A 17,688-nucleotide genomic window follows, 5' to 3' on the forward strand; every position below is an offset into this window, starting at 1 on the left:
GTCTTGACACTCAACAGAATCAAGCAGACGAAAGATAGTACACAATAAACTGCTACAACAACATAGACTAACACTCCTTAGGGCAAACGATTTTTTGTCGACATATTTAACTAAACGATGTTCTTTATAAGTTGCAGAATTGGGGTACAGGCGTCCTGGCGGACATGCTAACCCCTGCGCTACGTTGGACCCAGTGGAGTACGCAACTCAAACGAAATTTTCGGTTGCAGACAATGGAATATAGTTGTGTATACTACAAGATGGCGACAAACATCGATTTATAAGTTTGCCCGATTTTTAATCATTATGGGAATGCCTTTTGTCACCCTGTTATGCAAAGAAAATTTCATTTGAGTTGCATACTATAGCGGTTTGCATTCAAACAGCTCCGACCGTTTTGATGATTTCACTAAATGTATATCTTGTGTATGTAAACCTTGCGAAGACATGTATAACATACGTTCAGAGAAACTCTGACTGACACAAACACATAAATAGGATATGGGTTCGACAATCGCAATTAAGAAGAAAGAATACAACACGATTTTATATACATATATATATATGTATATATGGATTATTTTAAAATAAGGGATTTATTTGATTTCTATGTATTACATTTACATACCATCTACATGCAACATGTAATAAATGCACAGGCTATTGGGATTTAAATACAGTTTCAAACATTTACAATTAAAAACTAAGTTGAGGATATAAAACTTGGTTACATTCTCCTTCGTCCTTTTTTTAATTTGTTTTGATGATATTTCGTGACTTTCTCGCATGTACATACCTTCCTCACACGTATGTATGTATGTATATCACTTGCATGTTGGCAAAATAATATAAACACAGGCAAACATATACGTATGTATGTATGTGTACGCATGGGTTTATTTGTGTATGTAAATAATTGGAATGTGAAGGAGTTGTTTTTAATAATATATGTATGTATGTATATATATATATATATATATTTATGTATGTGTGTCCGGTATGTTGGTTTTCAAATCACATTAGTTTGCTGTAGATACTTGACGTTGGTCGGGGATTGAGGTGGTAATGACAAAACGGCATAGAGGAACTAACATTCAAATCAGAGATGAGCGATTTTCGTTATACATTTAAAATGTCGTTTTCAAAATTTGATTAAAATATCGAATAGTTGTTGTGTCTTGAATATGTATGCATTAATGAATGTATTTTGTAAATAACATTGTTTATTTTGCATCTTGCATAAACTTCTTGAAGAATGATGTGTATACCTTTAATGTAAAATTTTCAAATAAAAACTTATATACTTGTTAACAAATTTGCCAAATTATAGCTAATAATCAATAATCACTATGTGCTCGTGCCCTTTTCGGCTCAACGCAAGCGCCCTAAATGCGGTCGGAGCAGTTTGAATGCACCATACAGTGTCAAACCGATGAGGCCATACTTTACTGTATATTTACATATACGCGTACTTAAACTGGCCGGCGGTATCTCCATGATAGTGGGAATTATGTGGGCATCGACATTGCCCCACATTTTAGCAATGCCATTAGCATGCCCGATGCCGACCACTCCTACCACACGTACGGGGCGAGGTTCGCCAGAGCCATCAGCTGGGAGTAGTGGCAGAGCAGCCATTTGCAGGGAATGACATAAATACAAATCCCGCTCCTTGACAAATACGTCCGAGAATTCCGGAAATTCACCAGCCATTTCCTGCATTAGTTTTTCCAAGAGATCGCGTTGTTTGCACTCCTCCACCTCTTCTATGCTAATGGTGTCCGAGGAAGTAAGACGCCACACCAGTTTCACGGTTTGCCACAAGGATAGAGCTCTTAAAGCCCGATGTAATGTAACCCGGATTGGCCGATCCCCCAGGTGTAGCATACATCCTGGCAGTTTGTGGATTTCTTCAAAAGCCCGGCGAAATTCACCGCCAGGCGCCATGCCTAAGTCTTTGGCAATTTGAGCACTCATTTGAAGGAGCAAAATAAAAAATATTCCATTAATGTAACCATGCGAATGTATAATGCTGCGAATCTGGAACAAACAAATGAAGTATTTGTGTAAATGATTCTGTTGACATCAACGCAGTTTTTCATACCTTTGCCAAATTGAAACTCTTGGCTTCCTCCAAAAGAGTTTTTTCGTCGAGTTTTAGAATTGGAATGCGCGATGGACATAATTCTACCATAACAACATCTGGACGGATATTACGGATTACCTGAAAAAAAAAAACAAAAATATAAAAAAGAAACAAATAACTAAAACCTTGCTTGGTTATAAGGCCATTGGTTAGCCAATTTTTAAATTAAATTATTTTTGTACTACAAAATAGAAAAACAAAAAAAACTATATTTAAAGTTAGACAGAAAATGTGTTGTTGTTACTAGTGTCAAGACTGCGAGTTAATGTTTAAAATGTGATTTATTGATATAAAAGTATGTGTTTATTAAAATACAAGAAATAAAGAAATTCAGTAATACACGACACGTCTTCACTCATTCGCGGCTCAATGACAACTGTCAACCGTCGTTGACAACTCGGCCTCTCCTGACTCCTCGTCGATCCTAGACGGATGGTCCTCTTCATCAGAATTGGCATCAAGATCTGGGCTACTGTAACACCATGGTTTCATGTGGTCATTTGACATGACATTGCAATATCTTCGCTGGGTTAAACTTAAGTCCGGTAGATCCTCGACGAGGTATCGATCGTTTCCCAATGTTCGTGTGATGATATAAGGCCCCTTATACTTCGGGTCCAACTTGTGTGACTGTCCTGTAGCTTGTGGAACACAATCGATAACCACCAAATCTCCTTCTTCATATTGAGTTGGTTTGACATGACGGGTGTCATATCGTAACTTCCATCTCTCTCTTTGAGCATTAATATTAGCAGCAGCCTGTTCTCGTTTGTCCTGTAGGGTACCTTCAAGATTTGGTTCATCACTCAATGCCTGGATGATTCGGTTGCAACTGACATCTCTTGGATTAAAATTGAAGATAAGTTCATTTGGAGTGAACTTCGACGTAGAATTGGGTTGAGAATTAATACTCCATTGAATTGTTGGGATTTTACTGTCCCATTCTTTGTTTTCATCCGTTAGACACCTCAGAGCATTCAAAAACGTCTGGTTGGCCCTTTCGGCTTGGCCGTTTGCCCTTGGCGTCCTCACCGCTGTTTGGATATGCTGAATGCCATTTACTTCTATAAATCGCTGGAACTCTACTGACGTAAATGCTGTTCCCTTGTCAGATACTATCCGACGTGGCTGACCGAAGATTGACATTACTTCTTGTAGTGCTGTGATAACTGGGGTAGTCTTCGTGTTTCTTGTAGGTTTAATTATCGTGTACTTAGTAAAAGAGCATACAATGACCAACACGTACAGAAATCCTCTTTTGCTCTTTGGAAATGGCCCCAAATGGTCGATATTGATACTTCTGAATGGTATTGGTATTATTTCCTCGACATGTAATTCACCTTCGGGTTTTCCCCCTTTAACTTTCCTGTAGCAGCATTCGGGACACGATGAGATATAAGATTTTACATACCTTCTCATTCTTGGGAACCAGAAATCTTTCTGTAGTCGGTTTAAAGTCTTTTCTATGCTGAAATGACCTACATCATCATGACACGCCTTGGTTATTCGCCATCTGACTTTCTCTGGAATAACCATTCGCTTTAAATCTCCTATCTTTCGGAACAGTCTTCCGTTTTCCATAAAGTAATCCGTTCGTATCTGAGCACATTCACCGTCGTCTGCTGCAGAACATCCACTAAGGACTTTGGCAATATTTCTTAGCTTCGCGTCAGACATTTGGAGTTGGTAAAGCCAATCGTTTACGTTCGCGTTAATGACTAATACTTTGTCTGCAACCGTTTCCGTTTCGATCGGTGGTAAAGTTGGACTGCGGCTCATACCATCCACATGCGTCATCTTCGCACCGGATCGATGTACCATGGTGTAGTCAAACTCTTGTAGCTTAAACCACCACCTTGCAATACGCGGTGGCAATGGAGTCGTCGCTTTCGTAGTTGCCACAGCGTTACAATCCGTTACAATGCGGAAGAGTTTTCCCAATAAATATATTCTGAATCTCTCCACAGTTTCAACAATCGCCAAAACCTCTAGTTCGTGACTGGTATATTGACTTTCTGCTTCCGAACATCTACGGCTATAGTAGAATATAGGCCGGAGTACCGTGCCTTCACCATCTGCCTGGAACAATATACCTGACAATCCAATAGCACTGGCATCCGTATGCACTTCATGTTCCTTTCCGGGATCAAATAGGGTCAGCAAAGGTTGGGACGTAATCTTAGATTTTAGCACTTCAAATGCTTCTTCTTGCTCCGCTTGCCATGAAAATTGTACATCCTTCTTTAAAAGCCTCGTTAACGGCATAGCTATATGGCTGTAATTGTGGACAAACTTTCGGAAAAAGTTGGTGATACCTAAGAACCTTCTGACATCGGATACATTTCCAGGACGTGGAAATTCTTTTATACATTTCGTCTTCTCTTCGCCAGGACTTATCCCTTCAGAGCTTATTATGTGTCCCAAGAAATTCACGGTTTTCCTCATAAATGAACATTTCGTCGGTCTCAGTGTCAAACCCTCCTCTTGAACGGTTGCCAAAAATTCCGTTAACACTTGGATTCCATCTTCGACCGTTTTGCTCGGTATTATCACCTCGTCCACATAACTTACGATGTTCTTTCGATGGTCTAATCTTCTTATAATTTGCGTAATCATTTCCTGGAATACCATGGGCGCATTCGTTAAGCCAAAAGGCATGACGTTGTATTCATAAAGCCCCTCTGGTGTTATGAATGCAGTGTACTTTTTGCATTCCTCTTTTATGGGTATCTGATAGTAGCCTGAAGTCATATCCAAAGTGGTGAAATACTTGTTTCCCGCCAATAACGACAACTGTTCCTCGACCACTGGCATAGAATATTGCTTTTTGATAGTTACAGCATTTAACGCACGGAAGTCAGTACACATACGACTTTCACCATTAGACTTCTTCACCAATAAAACTGATGCGGCATATGGGGAGTTACTTTGACGAATAATCCCACAACGTAGCAGCTTGTCTATGATGTCAGATAACGTTTGCCGTTGACTGAATGGAACTTGGTACCTTTTACCAACTACCGGAGTATCCGTGGATACCGATATTTCCATATAGGTATTTTTACATCGTCCTAGGTCTTCTAAGTTTTCTGCAAAACACTCTTTGTGCGACATAAGCAAATTAATTAGGGTGTCCTTGTGTCCCTCACCGATGTCTTCGCCAATGTCAAATTTGTTTGTTTCTGCAGCTTCGACTTTCAAAATTCCGTACTCAATTGTTAGACGCTTGTCTTGCTTGCATAGCACATCTCTGCCCAACAGAACATCATATGGCATTAGTTCATCAGGAACCACAAAAATAGAAACCTTCGTAAGATCCTCGTCTATCATAATGTCGCATTCAACCATTCCTTTGGCTTCGATTACAGATCCACCAAATCCTTTCATTCTCTTTAACGTTGGTTTACAATTTGCGTTCACCGGGACTGCAGATTCTTTAATCAGGGTGAAGTCACTTCCCGTATCCACGAAACCCAGAAACTTTTCTTTATTTATCGTTACCTCCTTCATCACAGGTGGGCATGACTCTACACTTGGGTCACCGGACATTGCAGCTACATTTGTCCCTTTAGACTTACACTGAGATGCCTCATGTCCGACCTTCGAACAACTTGTACATTTTAGTCTTCTTGGAGGTTGTGGGCAGTTCGTAGATATGTGCCCAAAATTATTACAATTGAAACATTTTGGCCCTTTGCTTCTAGCACCAGATGTAACATTCACATTTCTTCCCTCGTCGTCACCGCTTTGTTGCACCTTCCTCATGACCACTGTTGTCGTTGGCAACCCTTCGAGTGACCTAAGCAGTTCGTTGCAGGTTTGAAGATTCATGGCCAAAAGCGTTCTTGTTAATCCATTGTCATTCAAGCCATTGATAACATATGACACAATGGATTGGTCATCGATGTCTCCTTTTCTTCCAATAGCCAGCATCGAGTAGTAGTATTGAACTAATGACTCACCTGGGGTCCGTCGTCTCGACATCAATTCACGATGAATATCGGCAATACTTACTCGGCATGGAAAATCTTTGAAGAACACTCGCTTAAATTCCTCCCAAGTCGTTACTATAGGAAGAGCGTCTATCCACATTTTGGCAACGCCTTTCATTTTGTGATGTACTGCAAATAATGATGTTTGATCTGACCAAGCATGCATTTGTCTTAGCTTTTCAATTTTGTCAATAAATTGCGTGGATGTGACCGTTTGATTGATGGGGTCAAAATCTGGTAGCATCACAATATAATCCTTCAAACAACCTGATGTATTTGTGGTTGTTGCTTGGTTTCCACTTGGCGGTAAACTACCACAATTCTGCACATGAGTACGGCTTGTCGTACCTTCACTTCTTCCAGAATTCACCGTCAATTGCTGTACACTTTGCGCCAAAGACATCACCACGCTTCGCAATTCTGCCATTTGCCTTTGCATTGAATTTTCATTGGTCTCGGCCTCATCAAACCCTCGGAAATCATCCTGCGATTCATTATCGTCGATTTCTACTTCGTCTGATCCGCATAAAGCCATTAGAGCAGCAATCTTATCAGCCTTATTTCCCGATTGCGGTAAATTCCTTTCCCTTAGAAGTTCGTTCAATTGTGCCACCTTTAATGAATTTAACTTTGCTTTCATTCCTAAAGCTTAGTTTTTCTTCCTTTCGATTCCAGAAAGTACTTTTCTTCGTCTAATCCTCTAGAGTACTCAATCACTTTTTCCCAAAACAGCCGTTAATTTTTCCGTCTTGGTCTTGTGTTACTCGCTTAATAGTTCTCGTTAAGAAACTTGCAAAACTCTTCTTGAAGCAGCCGTTGACTTGCTTTCTGTTTTGATCTCGTGTTTCTCCTTGTTTTTCCGCACATGCAAACACAAAACTCGTTGCACTCCCTTGTGAGTGACGAAATTCACTTTTGAATTCCTCTCGTGTGTCTGTGTGGCTGTCAATGATACTCGTTCCGTTGAATGTAGTCGTGTATTCTCCCTTATTTCAGCCGTGTATCCTAAACACACATAAAACCGTGGCGTTGATTTATTTCAATAAAATAAACTCCAAACTTGGATCTCTTATTCCGATCCCACTTCTGAATTTGTCAAGACTGCGAGTTAATGTTTAAAATGTGATTTATTGATATAAAAGTATGTGTTTATTAAAATACAAGAAATAAAGAAATTCAGTAATACACGACACGTCTTCTCTCATTCGCGGCTCAATGACAACTGTCAACCGTCGTTGACACTAGACTTCAAAAGGTAGCAAAATTCCACACTGCAGGAAAGTCGGGAAGTATATATTCAAGCTGTGCCGCCGAGCAAGCGCTTAGGCTGAGGGAACTTGGCATGCTGAGAGAAGGCGGGCAAGGCCACTGCTCCATCCTGGAGGAAGGTCTTAGACTACCTGTGTTCAAGAGCGATTCGGGAGCAATCCCATGGCAGCCGGTTGTACGTACCTGATTGTCCCGATGGAGTTTTTCATCGGCAAGGGCTGTCGCCTCAGTATCAGAAAATCCTTTCTACAGATCCTGATGTTCCTGATAAACACAAAACATACTCGAAAATTTTAACCAACGATTCGAAATACTTCATTATTTACACTCAACGCATATAAGGTCGCATACAGAATGGATGTGGCGGATTGGCCTACGTGGCGTATAGCCCCACCCATTTCGCCTTAGCCTCGCGCTAGCGATCTCTACATGGAATGTGTGGGGATAGCAGGTCCGGTACTGCCGAGGTAGAGCTATAGTGTTTTTCAAGTTGGTCGTAGGTTATTGGTGTTGTTTGTGAATAAGCACAACTCAGACGAGTTTATTATGAAGCCAAAACAAGCAGTAGAATTACAACAAACATTTTTGTGAGCCAAATAACATATAGATCTACTTTTTGATACTTGGTTTTTTCATAGGCAATCATTTGCGCTCATCGGCAAAACACCCTAAATACCTCAACGAATTAAGGGAGTATTATTAGGGTTGATCTTCGAGAGTCGTAAGCCTCAACAACTATTAATTTGTAAGTGTGCCATACGCTACAAAAATCCCCTTTGTTGTTGTTGTTGTAGCAGTTTGTTGCGTTCTTTCTTTCGTCTGCTTAATTCTGTTGAGTGTCAAGACTCAGGAACTCCGCAACTAAGATGGGGTGCGTCCACAGGGATCTGGGTCTGAGTCGAGTGGGGCTGGCTGGGCAATTAAACAGGTGACGTGTATCGTGCGGTCCCTGGTTACAATCAGAACATACATCGTGCACGTTTGCATCAATCCTTGCTCTGTAACAGTTGAGGCGGCTGCATCTGCCGGAACGTAATTGACCCAGAATTCAATTTCTTCAGGTGCAATGGGAGGCGGTCGTTCTCCAAGGACTACATTCACCTGGCAGCCATTTACCGCATCTGCTACCGTGTCTACTATACCTGCTTGATATGCCGCTGGCAAATATCTTTAGATTTCTTGTAGCGAAATAATAGGCAAATTCGTTGAGGTAGACGTTTGACCTATCGCAGCTGTCATCAATAGGTGGGGGTCTGATGCCATGATCGTACCTTTGTACATTCACATGGCCCGGGCTGATTGAAGCCACAAGATGGACGAGAGATGGCGGATTTTATGAATCGGAAGAACATATTGGTTGCAGAAGTCCAGGAGACAAAGCTGACCAACACCTGAAAGCCCGCACAGTTTTCACGGATACAATGTGCTACGTAAGGATCGCTTAAAGAATGGAGGGGAGGGATTGGCCTTCGTGATACAACATTGCGTGCAGTATAGACCCATCTCGCCTGCGCCTGGCTGTAGTGACCCCGACATGGAGTGCATGGGGATAGCAGTCAGGTCCGGTACTGCCGAGAGAGAGCTATACAACATGCATGTACATGCCGCCGGTAGGTTGTTTTGACCCAGTTGTTCGCCAAGCCTACAAGCCCGACGTAAGTCGTTACTGTCTGGCCATAATCGTCTTGTTCACGTTTCGTGGCATTCTCCCCTAGGTAACGACCAGAGGGTCATAGCTTTGGCAGAGCAGATTGAAGGCTCACGTTTTGTACAGTGGAGGACTACGAGCTCACTTATATAAAATAGGCGCGGCAAGTGATACCTTGTGTGCGGCATGTGGGGAAGATGATGAGATATTGGAGCATCTCCTATATCATTACCCTTCTTTCGCAGCTAACAGATATCGGCACTTATGTGACTGACTTATTTCTGACTTAGATTTTCTATTTCGAGGTTACTTTTTAGTATTTAGAGCGCACAAAAAGCCGATTACTGGCATCCGCGCCTTCTTTTCAACCTACCCTAACCTAACCTATTTATTTGGATAGGTTCCCACAGGTATCCCACCCCCACAGTCTCCGGGACCTGGTATTTTTGAAATTTGACTTGGTTGGACCGCTGAACCTTTCAGATTTAACAAAATCAAGTTACCTATTATCATTCTGTGAAAATCTCATGAAAATCGGTTCAATCGCTTTTGAGTCTATCCGGAAGAACGAAACAAACAACACCACAAACAATGAAAGAGCATGGAACAGAAAACTGAAATAAATTCTGCCCATCTATTGTTTCTTATTAAACAAAATTGTTTCTACATTTTGAGATGCCTTGCATGCATTTCCTAATGTATAGTAAAATATACTTACAAATGAGACATCATCCTGTGATTCCTCGCTGAAATGAGCAGTACCAACTAAATAGACTTTACTACCAAACGGCGTGTCCAGCACTGTTACCGTTGATGGTAGATTCCTCTCAAACTCCTCAAGTGTATCATATATTTTGATTTCGCGCTTTGTCTGAGGTTGCGTTACATTTGCCACAGCACTGGCGTCACCGACAGATGCAGGCGAAGCCGTTTCTGCAGCCGATGCCTCGGCTATGGCAATGTTAAGCTTTTGCTTACTTGAATATATAAGGGATTCAGCCTTTCGACGTCGTTTATCTGAAGCGTTCTCAGCCGGTATGTTTTGGGTCAATGCCGTTTTATTGGCGGACGATGTTGTCGCATTTTGCGCCGCATTAGTTTCGGCTTTCGACATGCTATGCTTTTGTTTGTCAATCGATTCCGATAAGTCTTCATCAGATGAAGTTTCAATGACCACAATGGAATTTTCGATATCTTGATCTCTAACCGAATTCTCATTAATTTCTATAATTGACAAATCGGGGTTATCCGTTTTGAATATTGTCTTATTAGCTAGTTTAGATTTTGGATCGACTTCCTCTTGGGAAGTGTTGGTATCTGTACTCTCCGACTGAATAAGTAGCATGCTAGCATTTATGACATTGTGATTATCGTTAACCGGAACATGGGCGTATGATGGGCCAAAATCATTTTCTACTAGCGCCACATTATCTGATATGAGTGCTGCGTCCGAGTCGCCATTTAACGTTGTGTCAAAATCCATTGAACCGGACGAAGCCGAAGAGGAGTTCAATTGTGAAAAATTCTCACTCGACGTGGTGGTAATTGGAGTACTGCTGTTTGTAGTCGAATTTAATGTACTGTTGTTATTGGCACTCTCTACACAACATGGGCAAAACAACAAAATTTTAATCAATAAGAAAACGTTTTTTTTTTATTACTAGTACTAGTACGTACCACTAAATGAAACGAATGTTGTCATATTATCCATAGCACTGTCGTATAAACTGTTGCTGCCGGCGGTATCGTTGTTTATGGATTCTATGCTGTTCTCCGGATTTAGCGGTTTTCTGCCGGTCGAGGACGTTGCCTTTGCCGTTGCTGGTGTTGTGGAACTCGAAGAAGAGGATGATAAGTCCATATTTGGAAGAATTTGTTGCACATAAAATTCGTTTGTCGGAGGATATATTTTTTCTTCGTTTTACGTTGCAAAATAAGCAGTTATGTCTATGAAGTTGTTCAATGTAACTAATCCTGATAATGCATACAACTGTAAAGGAAAAAAAAACCAAAATAAACATTATTCTCATGAACCAATTTGAGGTATACTGTTCAAAATCTGGGTGTGTTAGGTAATGGTTGTTGTTGTTGCATTGTGTTGTAAGTTCCGGTTCCGCTTACCAATCTTGGTAATGTAGGGTATGTATGTATGTTTGAAAGCCTTCACTGGTGGAGAGCAGAAATAGGTATTTGGGTGTTTCCAAGAGGCATGTCCTGAACGCATGTCTCTAGGCTACATGCCGTTGACACTCCCAGCAAGTGGGCTTAAAGAGGTAGAAAAAGGGTCAAGACTGAATGAACACTTCTATCATGATATATGTTAGCGGACAGTCAGGCGGTTCTGAAGACTATGGCGTCATGACATGGAAGGTCGAGATTGGAAGATGCAAGAGGCATTTTCAAATCATGGGAAGTGCTATCAGGCCTTTCTGGTCCCGGCCATCAGGCATTGCCGAAGAATGAGGCGTCGGACGAACTAGCCAGAAATGAGAATACAGCTTATTTCGGCCAGCCAGGGCATACATATGATTGAAGAGGAGTACTTTGGATGTTAAGACATCTCAATGTCATTGAAAAATATTTATCCGTCTTTTCACTCTATGCAATTTTATTTGTGCAATTCTATGTGGGTTGGAAAGTCAGTAGAACTGTGGAACAAACATCCTCCAAAGGACGTAGAAGTCATGGAAGATTTGTATCGTGACAAGATTAAGGGGAAACAAGAAGGTCAGTAAGGCTTTCGACATCACTATGCGATGATATTACTGCTATCACGTCGAGACGTGAAAGCATTTCCTTTGCCTATTGCCTATTGAAGTTTTTATTATTGATATGTTTTTTTACTATTATTTAAATGTACTTTGTACTGTTGCACTTTTTTATATGTAGATATTTGAATACCTATCAGGCATTTGTTATCTGTTAGAATATTCTATATGTCTATCTATAATTTGTATTGCTTGATTTTGAATAAAGGCCTGGTTATGCTCGACAATGTACTGGAAATGTAGAATAAATGTATCGTAAATGTAAACAAGCAATTATGCTTATTACAAAATGGTAGCATTTGACATTTCAAACAAAACAATTTTATTGCCAAAATAGACTCGAAGGTGAGAGAGGATGATACGTCGGAGAACTTCAGGGATGCCCTAAAGACACAACATGCATTCCTCAAGGGCAGGTCGCAGAAGACGGCCCTTCGCGAAGTGGTGCGAAAACTCGAGTCGTCTTTCCAACCGAAAGAGGAGAGAATGATATATCGGTCTTTATAGGTAGCTCCAAGATGGGGGCAAGGACTGTATTTGGTTCTATACTCCGACACACACAACTACTTTACGAGTGTATGTTCTTTCAGGCAGAGCTCTGTGCAATAGGCTACGGCCCCAGACATCTTTAAAATAATTATTAAGAGAAAAATTTAGGAAAAATGTATTGAAAAAATATTGTGAAAACAGCCGGCACGGGATAGTTGTAAGCACAACACATGCTGGAACATTGAGGTCCCATCTATGTGGTGTTCGTTGTTGTCACGAGAAGCTTAGCTGAGAGCTACCGGGCGCGTCCATAGGTTGCGGATAGTGGAATGCTCCATACTCAGTAGCTGCAACGGCAGTCACTGATAATCAGCGGTATCGAGCAGAGTCTCAGTAAGAGGCGGGCGGCAGCGGATCTTGCACAAATACTGTGTGCCTATGATGCTCGATATGACAAGGCGCTTTAAATAACCAATGGCCAACTTGCTCCCTTGGCGGCCGGTCCTTTGGACCGGAACGAGCTTGCTCACACAGAAGCTTGACGAGGATCGCCACATCCTCATAAAAATGTGGCTACTACAACCACAATGTGAAAAGAAAATTTTAAGAGTACAATAGATTTTTGGCAGGATTTTAGGCTTTGCAAAAGGAAGCTGATTGGCTGATGTAGAAAAAATTTCGAGACATTCTGCGTTACCTTCAAGAAGCCTTGGATGTAAAATATAGGCAATTATTGAAGACAACGCCGCTAGCAGAAAATACTCCATAAGATTGGGAAAATAATGTTTAACTCAGCTTGGTTCTTTATAGAAAACCTTGTTGACTACATGCAAGTTTGGACTCGCCTGTTGAGCAACGCTGGCCAAAAATGCTGGCTCTACGAACTGCGGCGGGCAATGTCCTCAGTTTTAGTGAAAGCCACCTCCATTACCACCTGCACAAGAGGTTTGGAGACCAACTGCCACCCAGAGTAATTCTTGCTATGTAACAATAACTTCAATCCTACTCGACTTGCCACCAGATTCCTACGGACGGTCCTCATCCAAGTCGCACAGTTGCTGGACACAACATATTGTTACAACAACAACGGTCAATCCCATAGCAGCCGGTTTTCCGTACCGGATTGACACGGCAAGAGCTGCCGCCTCAATGTACAACACTGATACAACAACAACAACGGTTATAATACCCTATACTCCAGTGGTAGTGTCGAGTAAAAGTATTCAACAAACTGTGCAGAGCCCCATTATAAGAGTATGCAATTGCTTTAGTGGGAGGTCCTTTTATAAATACTATATACACATAGAGGATTAATTACTCTTTATTCTTCAATCGACCGATCGAACTGTTTCAATAAAAATGTGAATTTTGCAAAACAAAATAATTAATAAGTAATTTAAAGACACCGAATATGTACACACATATATGCATGTATGTTATGAGGGAGTATTAGAAAGGCACTCGTAACTAAGTTCACATTTTTTTAGGTTTATTTTCGTTTTGACCACGTCACTACAAACTGGACATAAATATTATGTAGCATTTTCATTGAACCCTCGGTAAAAAGATAAGTCCAAATTCCTTGCCGAATACACCAAACTCCCATATATACATAAAATACGCACAAATATAAAAATGTTTTCGCCACACTCACACTAATACGTCAATGGAATTCTACTTTTTCTTTTTCCTTCGTTCTATGTTTTTATTTACAGTTGCGGAGGGGATTTGCGCTTCCAACAAAATAAATAAGAAATATATGCAATAATAAATTTCCAAATCAAAACCTTAAAACCGAATCAAAAAATTTTCTTCTTCTTTCCTGCTGTCAATTTGTCTACTTTTTCTATCGATAACTATATTGCGATAGTAGCTTAATTTGCAAGTAGGTTATCGTTGAAAATTAATTTAATGCTTACCGTTACAAGAGGAAATTTTGAAGATGGCGTTGGTACATTCACGAGGAGTTTACATAGCACATCTAGTTAAAATGTTCATTGTAATTGAATTGGTGAATCAATATGTATGTGTTGTTGCTGTTGTAGCATTGTATTGTGTTCTATCTTTCGTCTGCTTAACCCGTTTAAACCCCGTTTACACTGCTCATTAAATTTAGATTTAAGGCTCTCGTCAGCTGATATTTCAAAAAAACAGATGAAAAATTTGCCGAAATGTGTTCGTTTCGTCATAACTAGTTTTTTCATTTAAAGGCTGGTACTACGTTCCTTTTTGAAGAAAAATTTCCGAAAATCGTTCTTTCGGTGGTATGATAAGGTTATTACATTTGATTTTTATTTGTGCTTCTTTGGCCAAAATAATATGGCATCAAACAATTTATCAGCTGCTTAGGTGCATGTGTATACACAAATGCGAGTATGTGAGTCGTTCTGAAATTCATGTATGTTTTTGTAATTTCAACCAAAACCCACCCATTCGTAATTAATAAATAATACAACACAAAACAATTTAAAAAACAATTTAAAATAATGTTGTTGTAATTGGAAGACCAAAACCAAAACACTAGCTTTCACAAACATTATTACTTTGTACAGATTTATTACAATAGCTTGCTATGAAAGGAACATTTTTTATTTATTTTAGAAGTATATTTATTTATATACAAACTTTTTCTTATTTATGCATCCACATATAACAAAATGTTTTCCATCTAACTTATCGAAGTAAGGAACTGCTGGAACTAGTTCCATTTCTTTCTTATTGTTCTATAGTTCCTTTTTATTTGATGAACACTTCCTTTTGTTAATTTGTAGACCAGCTGATTGATATGCCATATTTTTCAACTTCATACAACAACTACATATAAGCTTCAACTATTTCAATAGGTAACAACTGTGTACGTTGTGATTTAGGTAAATGGAAAACAAATGATTTGTGGCAACCACTTTAAATGTATGTGGTAACACAAATAAATAAACGTGGTGGCGTCTATGACATAATGACCAGGTAGCGTACAGTAAACAGCTGAGTAAAATTTTTTCTCGCGAAGTGCACTATCTGTTTTTTTTATTGTCAACAAATCTAAATTGTTTTGGTGCGCATGGATTCGTGTTTTGTAAGCATTGAAATTTAATACATGTGTAAAACAAACTACAAAAAATTTATTGTAATTTCAATTACTTATACAGTCTGAACATCTTTACCCATATGTAAAAATAAACACACACATTTTAAGAATCAAAACAAAATTCAGAGTCTTTTGTTTTGTATGTAGGATCAAAAAGCGGATCACAAATGAAAAAGGAACTATGGAACTAAGAAAAGGAACCAGTTCCTTTTTGGGGCGGAACTAAAAGGATCGAACACTAAAAGGAACTAATATTTATTAGTTATTTTACATAAGAAACGACTTGTTGCGCAGCAACTGTGATCGAGTTCTTCTTGGGCGTCGAAAAATAAATTTTCCCTAGATGGAAAGAACAAGCTATAGTCAAACGAACCCTTTTCATCCAGGATGCACTTATAAGGTGAGGTCTTGCGAACAGCTGAGCACCATTTTTTATTTTTGTTTTAATTTTATAGTAAATCTGAATGTCAAAGGCTTAATAATACAGATATAATTTTTTTAAATCTTAAAAAGATGTTCTGTTTGGTCCATTATTCTACACATAAGCAAAAGCAAACAGTGTTATAATGATGAAAATACAAATATAAAACACATTTAAAACTTAGCTTGTAAAACACTGTTGATTTGTAAAACCACTTTGACTAAACATCAAATTTGACACATTTCACTACAAACGACCATGTTACTGAAGACGTTGACAACTTTGAGTTGGCAGCAAAAAACAAAGAACGGAGGATCGAAAGCAGACATATGCGTACGTATCAAAAAGGCTAGAAGCGTCTTTCTTCGACTCAACAAAGTTTGGAGATGCAATGACATCTCACTTAACACAAAAGTCGGAATCTTCAACAGTAGTATGAAATCTATTTTATTATATGGCTGTACATCTTTGAGCTTGACACAAGCAACAAATCGAAAAGTCCAAGTTTTTATAAATCGCTGCCTACGACAGATACTTCGAATTTTTTGGTCGAACAGTTTTTCAAATGAGGAATTGCAAATAAGAACAAACACTTCCCCTGTGGATGTAGAAATGCGGAAAAGAAAATGGACTTGGTTGGATGATATCCTACGCCGAGCGCCGAACGATCAAAGAAAAGAAAAATGCGATGTACCGTTTTTGGCAAAGGCTGTAATCAACGCGTACACACGATGATGTGCCGTCTAAAAGGGTCATTAAAAATATAAAACTAGTCAAATAATCGATTAATCGAAAATCGGGGTTTAATTCCCTCGTGGACTTGATCATTTGCGTTTTGTTTTGGGTTTCAATAAATACATCCTCAAAAAGTATAATGCCGCCAATTGAAGCGCTTAAAGAATCATTTCTTAAAGAAAATTCACAATTTTCCGAATTGGAAGAGGACTATGAGGCCAAATCTATTGGAAAATTCGAAGATATAGATTTAGCAGAAAGTGAAGTTTGGTTTCTACAATGCCCTAAGGGGACAGATGTTAAATTATTGGAACAAGAAAAAATCAAAATACCTGGTCGCACTAACCTGTCTAATGTCGAAGCTGTCTCAGTGGAATTTGTTGAAGGTAAACAACAGCATTCGTTTGCCTATTGCCACCGTAAAGGTGGTTTTGATCTGCGGCTTCTCCCAGTTCGTGGAACAATTGTGCTACGAAACCGTTTGAAAGCTACGGACACCATAAGTGCTGAACGTGTGGAAGAATGCTGCCCTCCACTCAAAAAAGTTCCCATGCCGTCGACAATACGTATTCGCCATCCTCTGCTTGGCTTCCAATACGAGGATAAACTGAACATAAGTAGAGATGTTTTAAAACGTCTTAAAGAAGCTGATAATGTTTCAGCTGATTTGTTAAAAATTGGTATAATGAAGAAATATGCTAAAACAATACAGGCATCTAATCACAAAGCCCCTGAAAACGAGAACACCAATGAAACTAGTTGCGTCGATGAGGATGATGCAGTACAATTTGTTAAGGAGGAAATTCTCCCCAAGAAGAAACGGAAAAAGAGTGAAAGCAGAAGCAAAATGGATGCAAGTGTAAAAAAGAATAGAAAATCGAAGACTAGTGATGACGATAATGTTTCCAAAGATTTACAATGGCTGCAAAATATATAAAAATTGAAACTTATGAACATATGTTATGATTTTCTTTTATGATATATATTTTACAATGAAATTTAAATGCTGTGAACCTTCCACTGCATGCAATTGATGCATTGATTTATTGGTTTTAAAATCAGCTCAGCTCATCGCACCATAGGAAGGGTTGTACTTTGTCATTCCGTTTGCAATCCATCGAAATATTTCGAACAA

The 17,688-nt window shown here is 39.5% G+C and overlaps 2 protein-coding genes across 2 annotated transcripts; one reads left to right on the top strand and one right to left on the bottom strand.

Moving 5' to 3' along the window:
* Positions 1–577: 577 nt before the first annotated feature.
* On the bottom strand, positions 578–14,136 carry LOC106091968 (traB domain-containing protein). Its single transcript, XM_013258694.2, has 5 exons — positions 13,967–14,136; positions 10,733–11,045; positions 9,774–10,654; positions 2,105–2,224; positions 578–2,040 (listed from the first exon to the last, which is right to left on the bottom strand). The coding sequence occupies exons 2-5, from the start codon at positions 10,914–10,916 to the stop codon at positions 1,372–1,374; spliced, it is 1,854 nt and encodes a 617-aa protein (XP_013114148.1). The 5' UTR covers positions 10,917–11,045; positions 13,967–14,136; the 3' UTR covers positions 578–1,371.
* A 2,166-nt stretch (positions 14,137–16,302) lies between these two features.
* On the top strand, positions 16,303–17,503 carry LOC106091971 (uncharacterized). The gene has a single exon (XM_013258698.2). It carries the CDS (start codon positions 16,693–16,695, stop codon positions 17,488–17,490), a length of 798 nt encoding a protein of 265 aa, XP_013114152.1. The 5' UTR covers positions 16,303–16,692; the 3' UTR covers positions 17,491–17,503.
* Positions 17,504–17,688: the final 185 nt, after the last annotated feature.

The sequence above is a fragment of the Stomoxys calcitrans genome, chromosome 2 (genome assembly GCF_963082655.1).
Source record: "Stomoxys calcitrans chromosome 2, idStoCalc2.1, whole genome shotgun sequence".
Classification (NCBI taxonomy): domain Eukaryota; kingdom Metazoa; phylum Arthropoda; class Insecta; order Diptera; family Muscidae; genus Stomoxys; species Stomoxys calcitrans.

What these genes read in the sequence shown, in the direction of transcription:
- LOC106091968 (XM_013258694.2), bottom strand. Translation starts at nt 10,916, where the DNA reads ATGGACTTATCATCCTCTTCTTCGAGTTCCACAACACCAGCAACGGCA. An exon ending in AACATTCGTTTCATTTAGTG is followed by an intron (nt 10,655 to 10,732) that starts GTACGTACTAGT and finishes CATGTTGTGTAG; the next exon opens with AGAGTGCCAATAACAACAGT. An exon ending in CACAGGATGATGTCTCATTT is followed by an intron (nt 2,225 to 9,773) that starts GTAAGTATATTT and finishes TTTTTTTTTCAG; the next exon opens with GTAATCCGTAATATCCGTCC.
- LOC106091971 (XM_013258698.2), top strand. Translation starts at nt 16,693, where the DNA reads ATGCCGCCAATTGAAGCGCTTAAAGAATCATTTCTTAAAGAAAATTCA.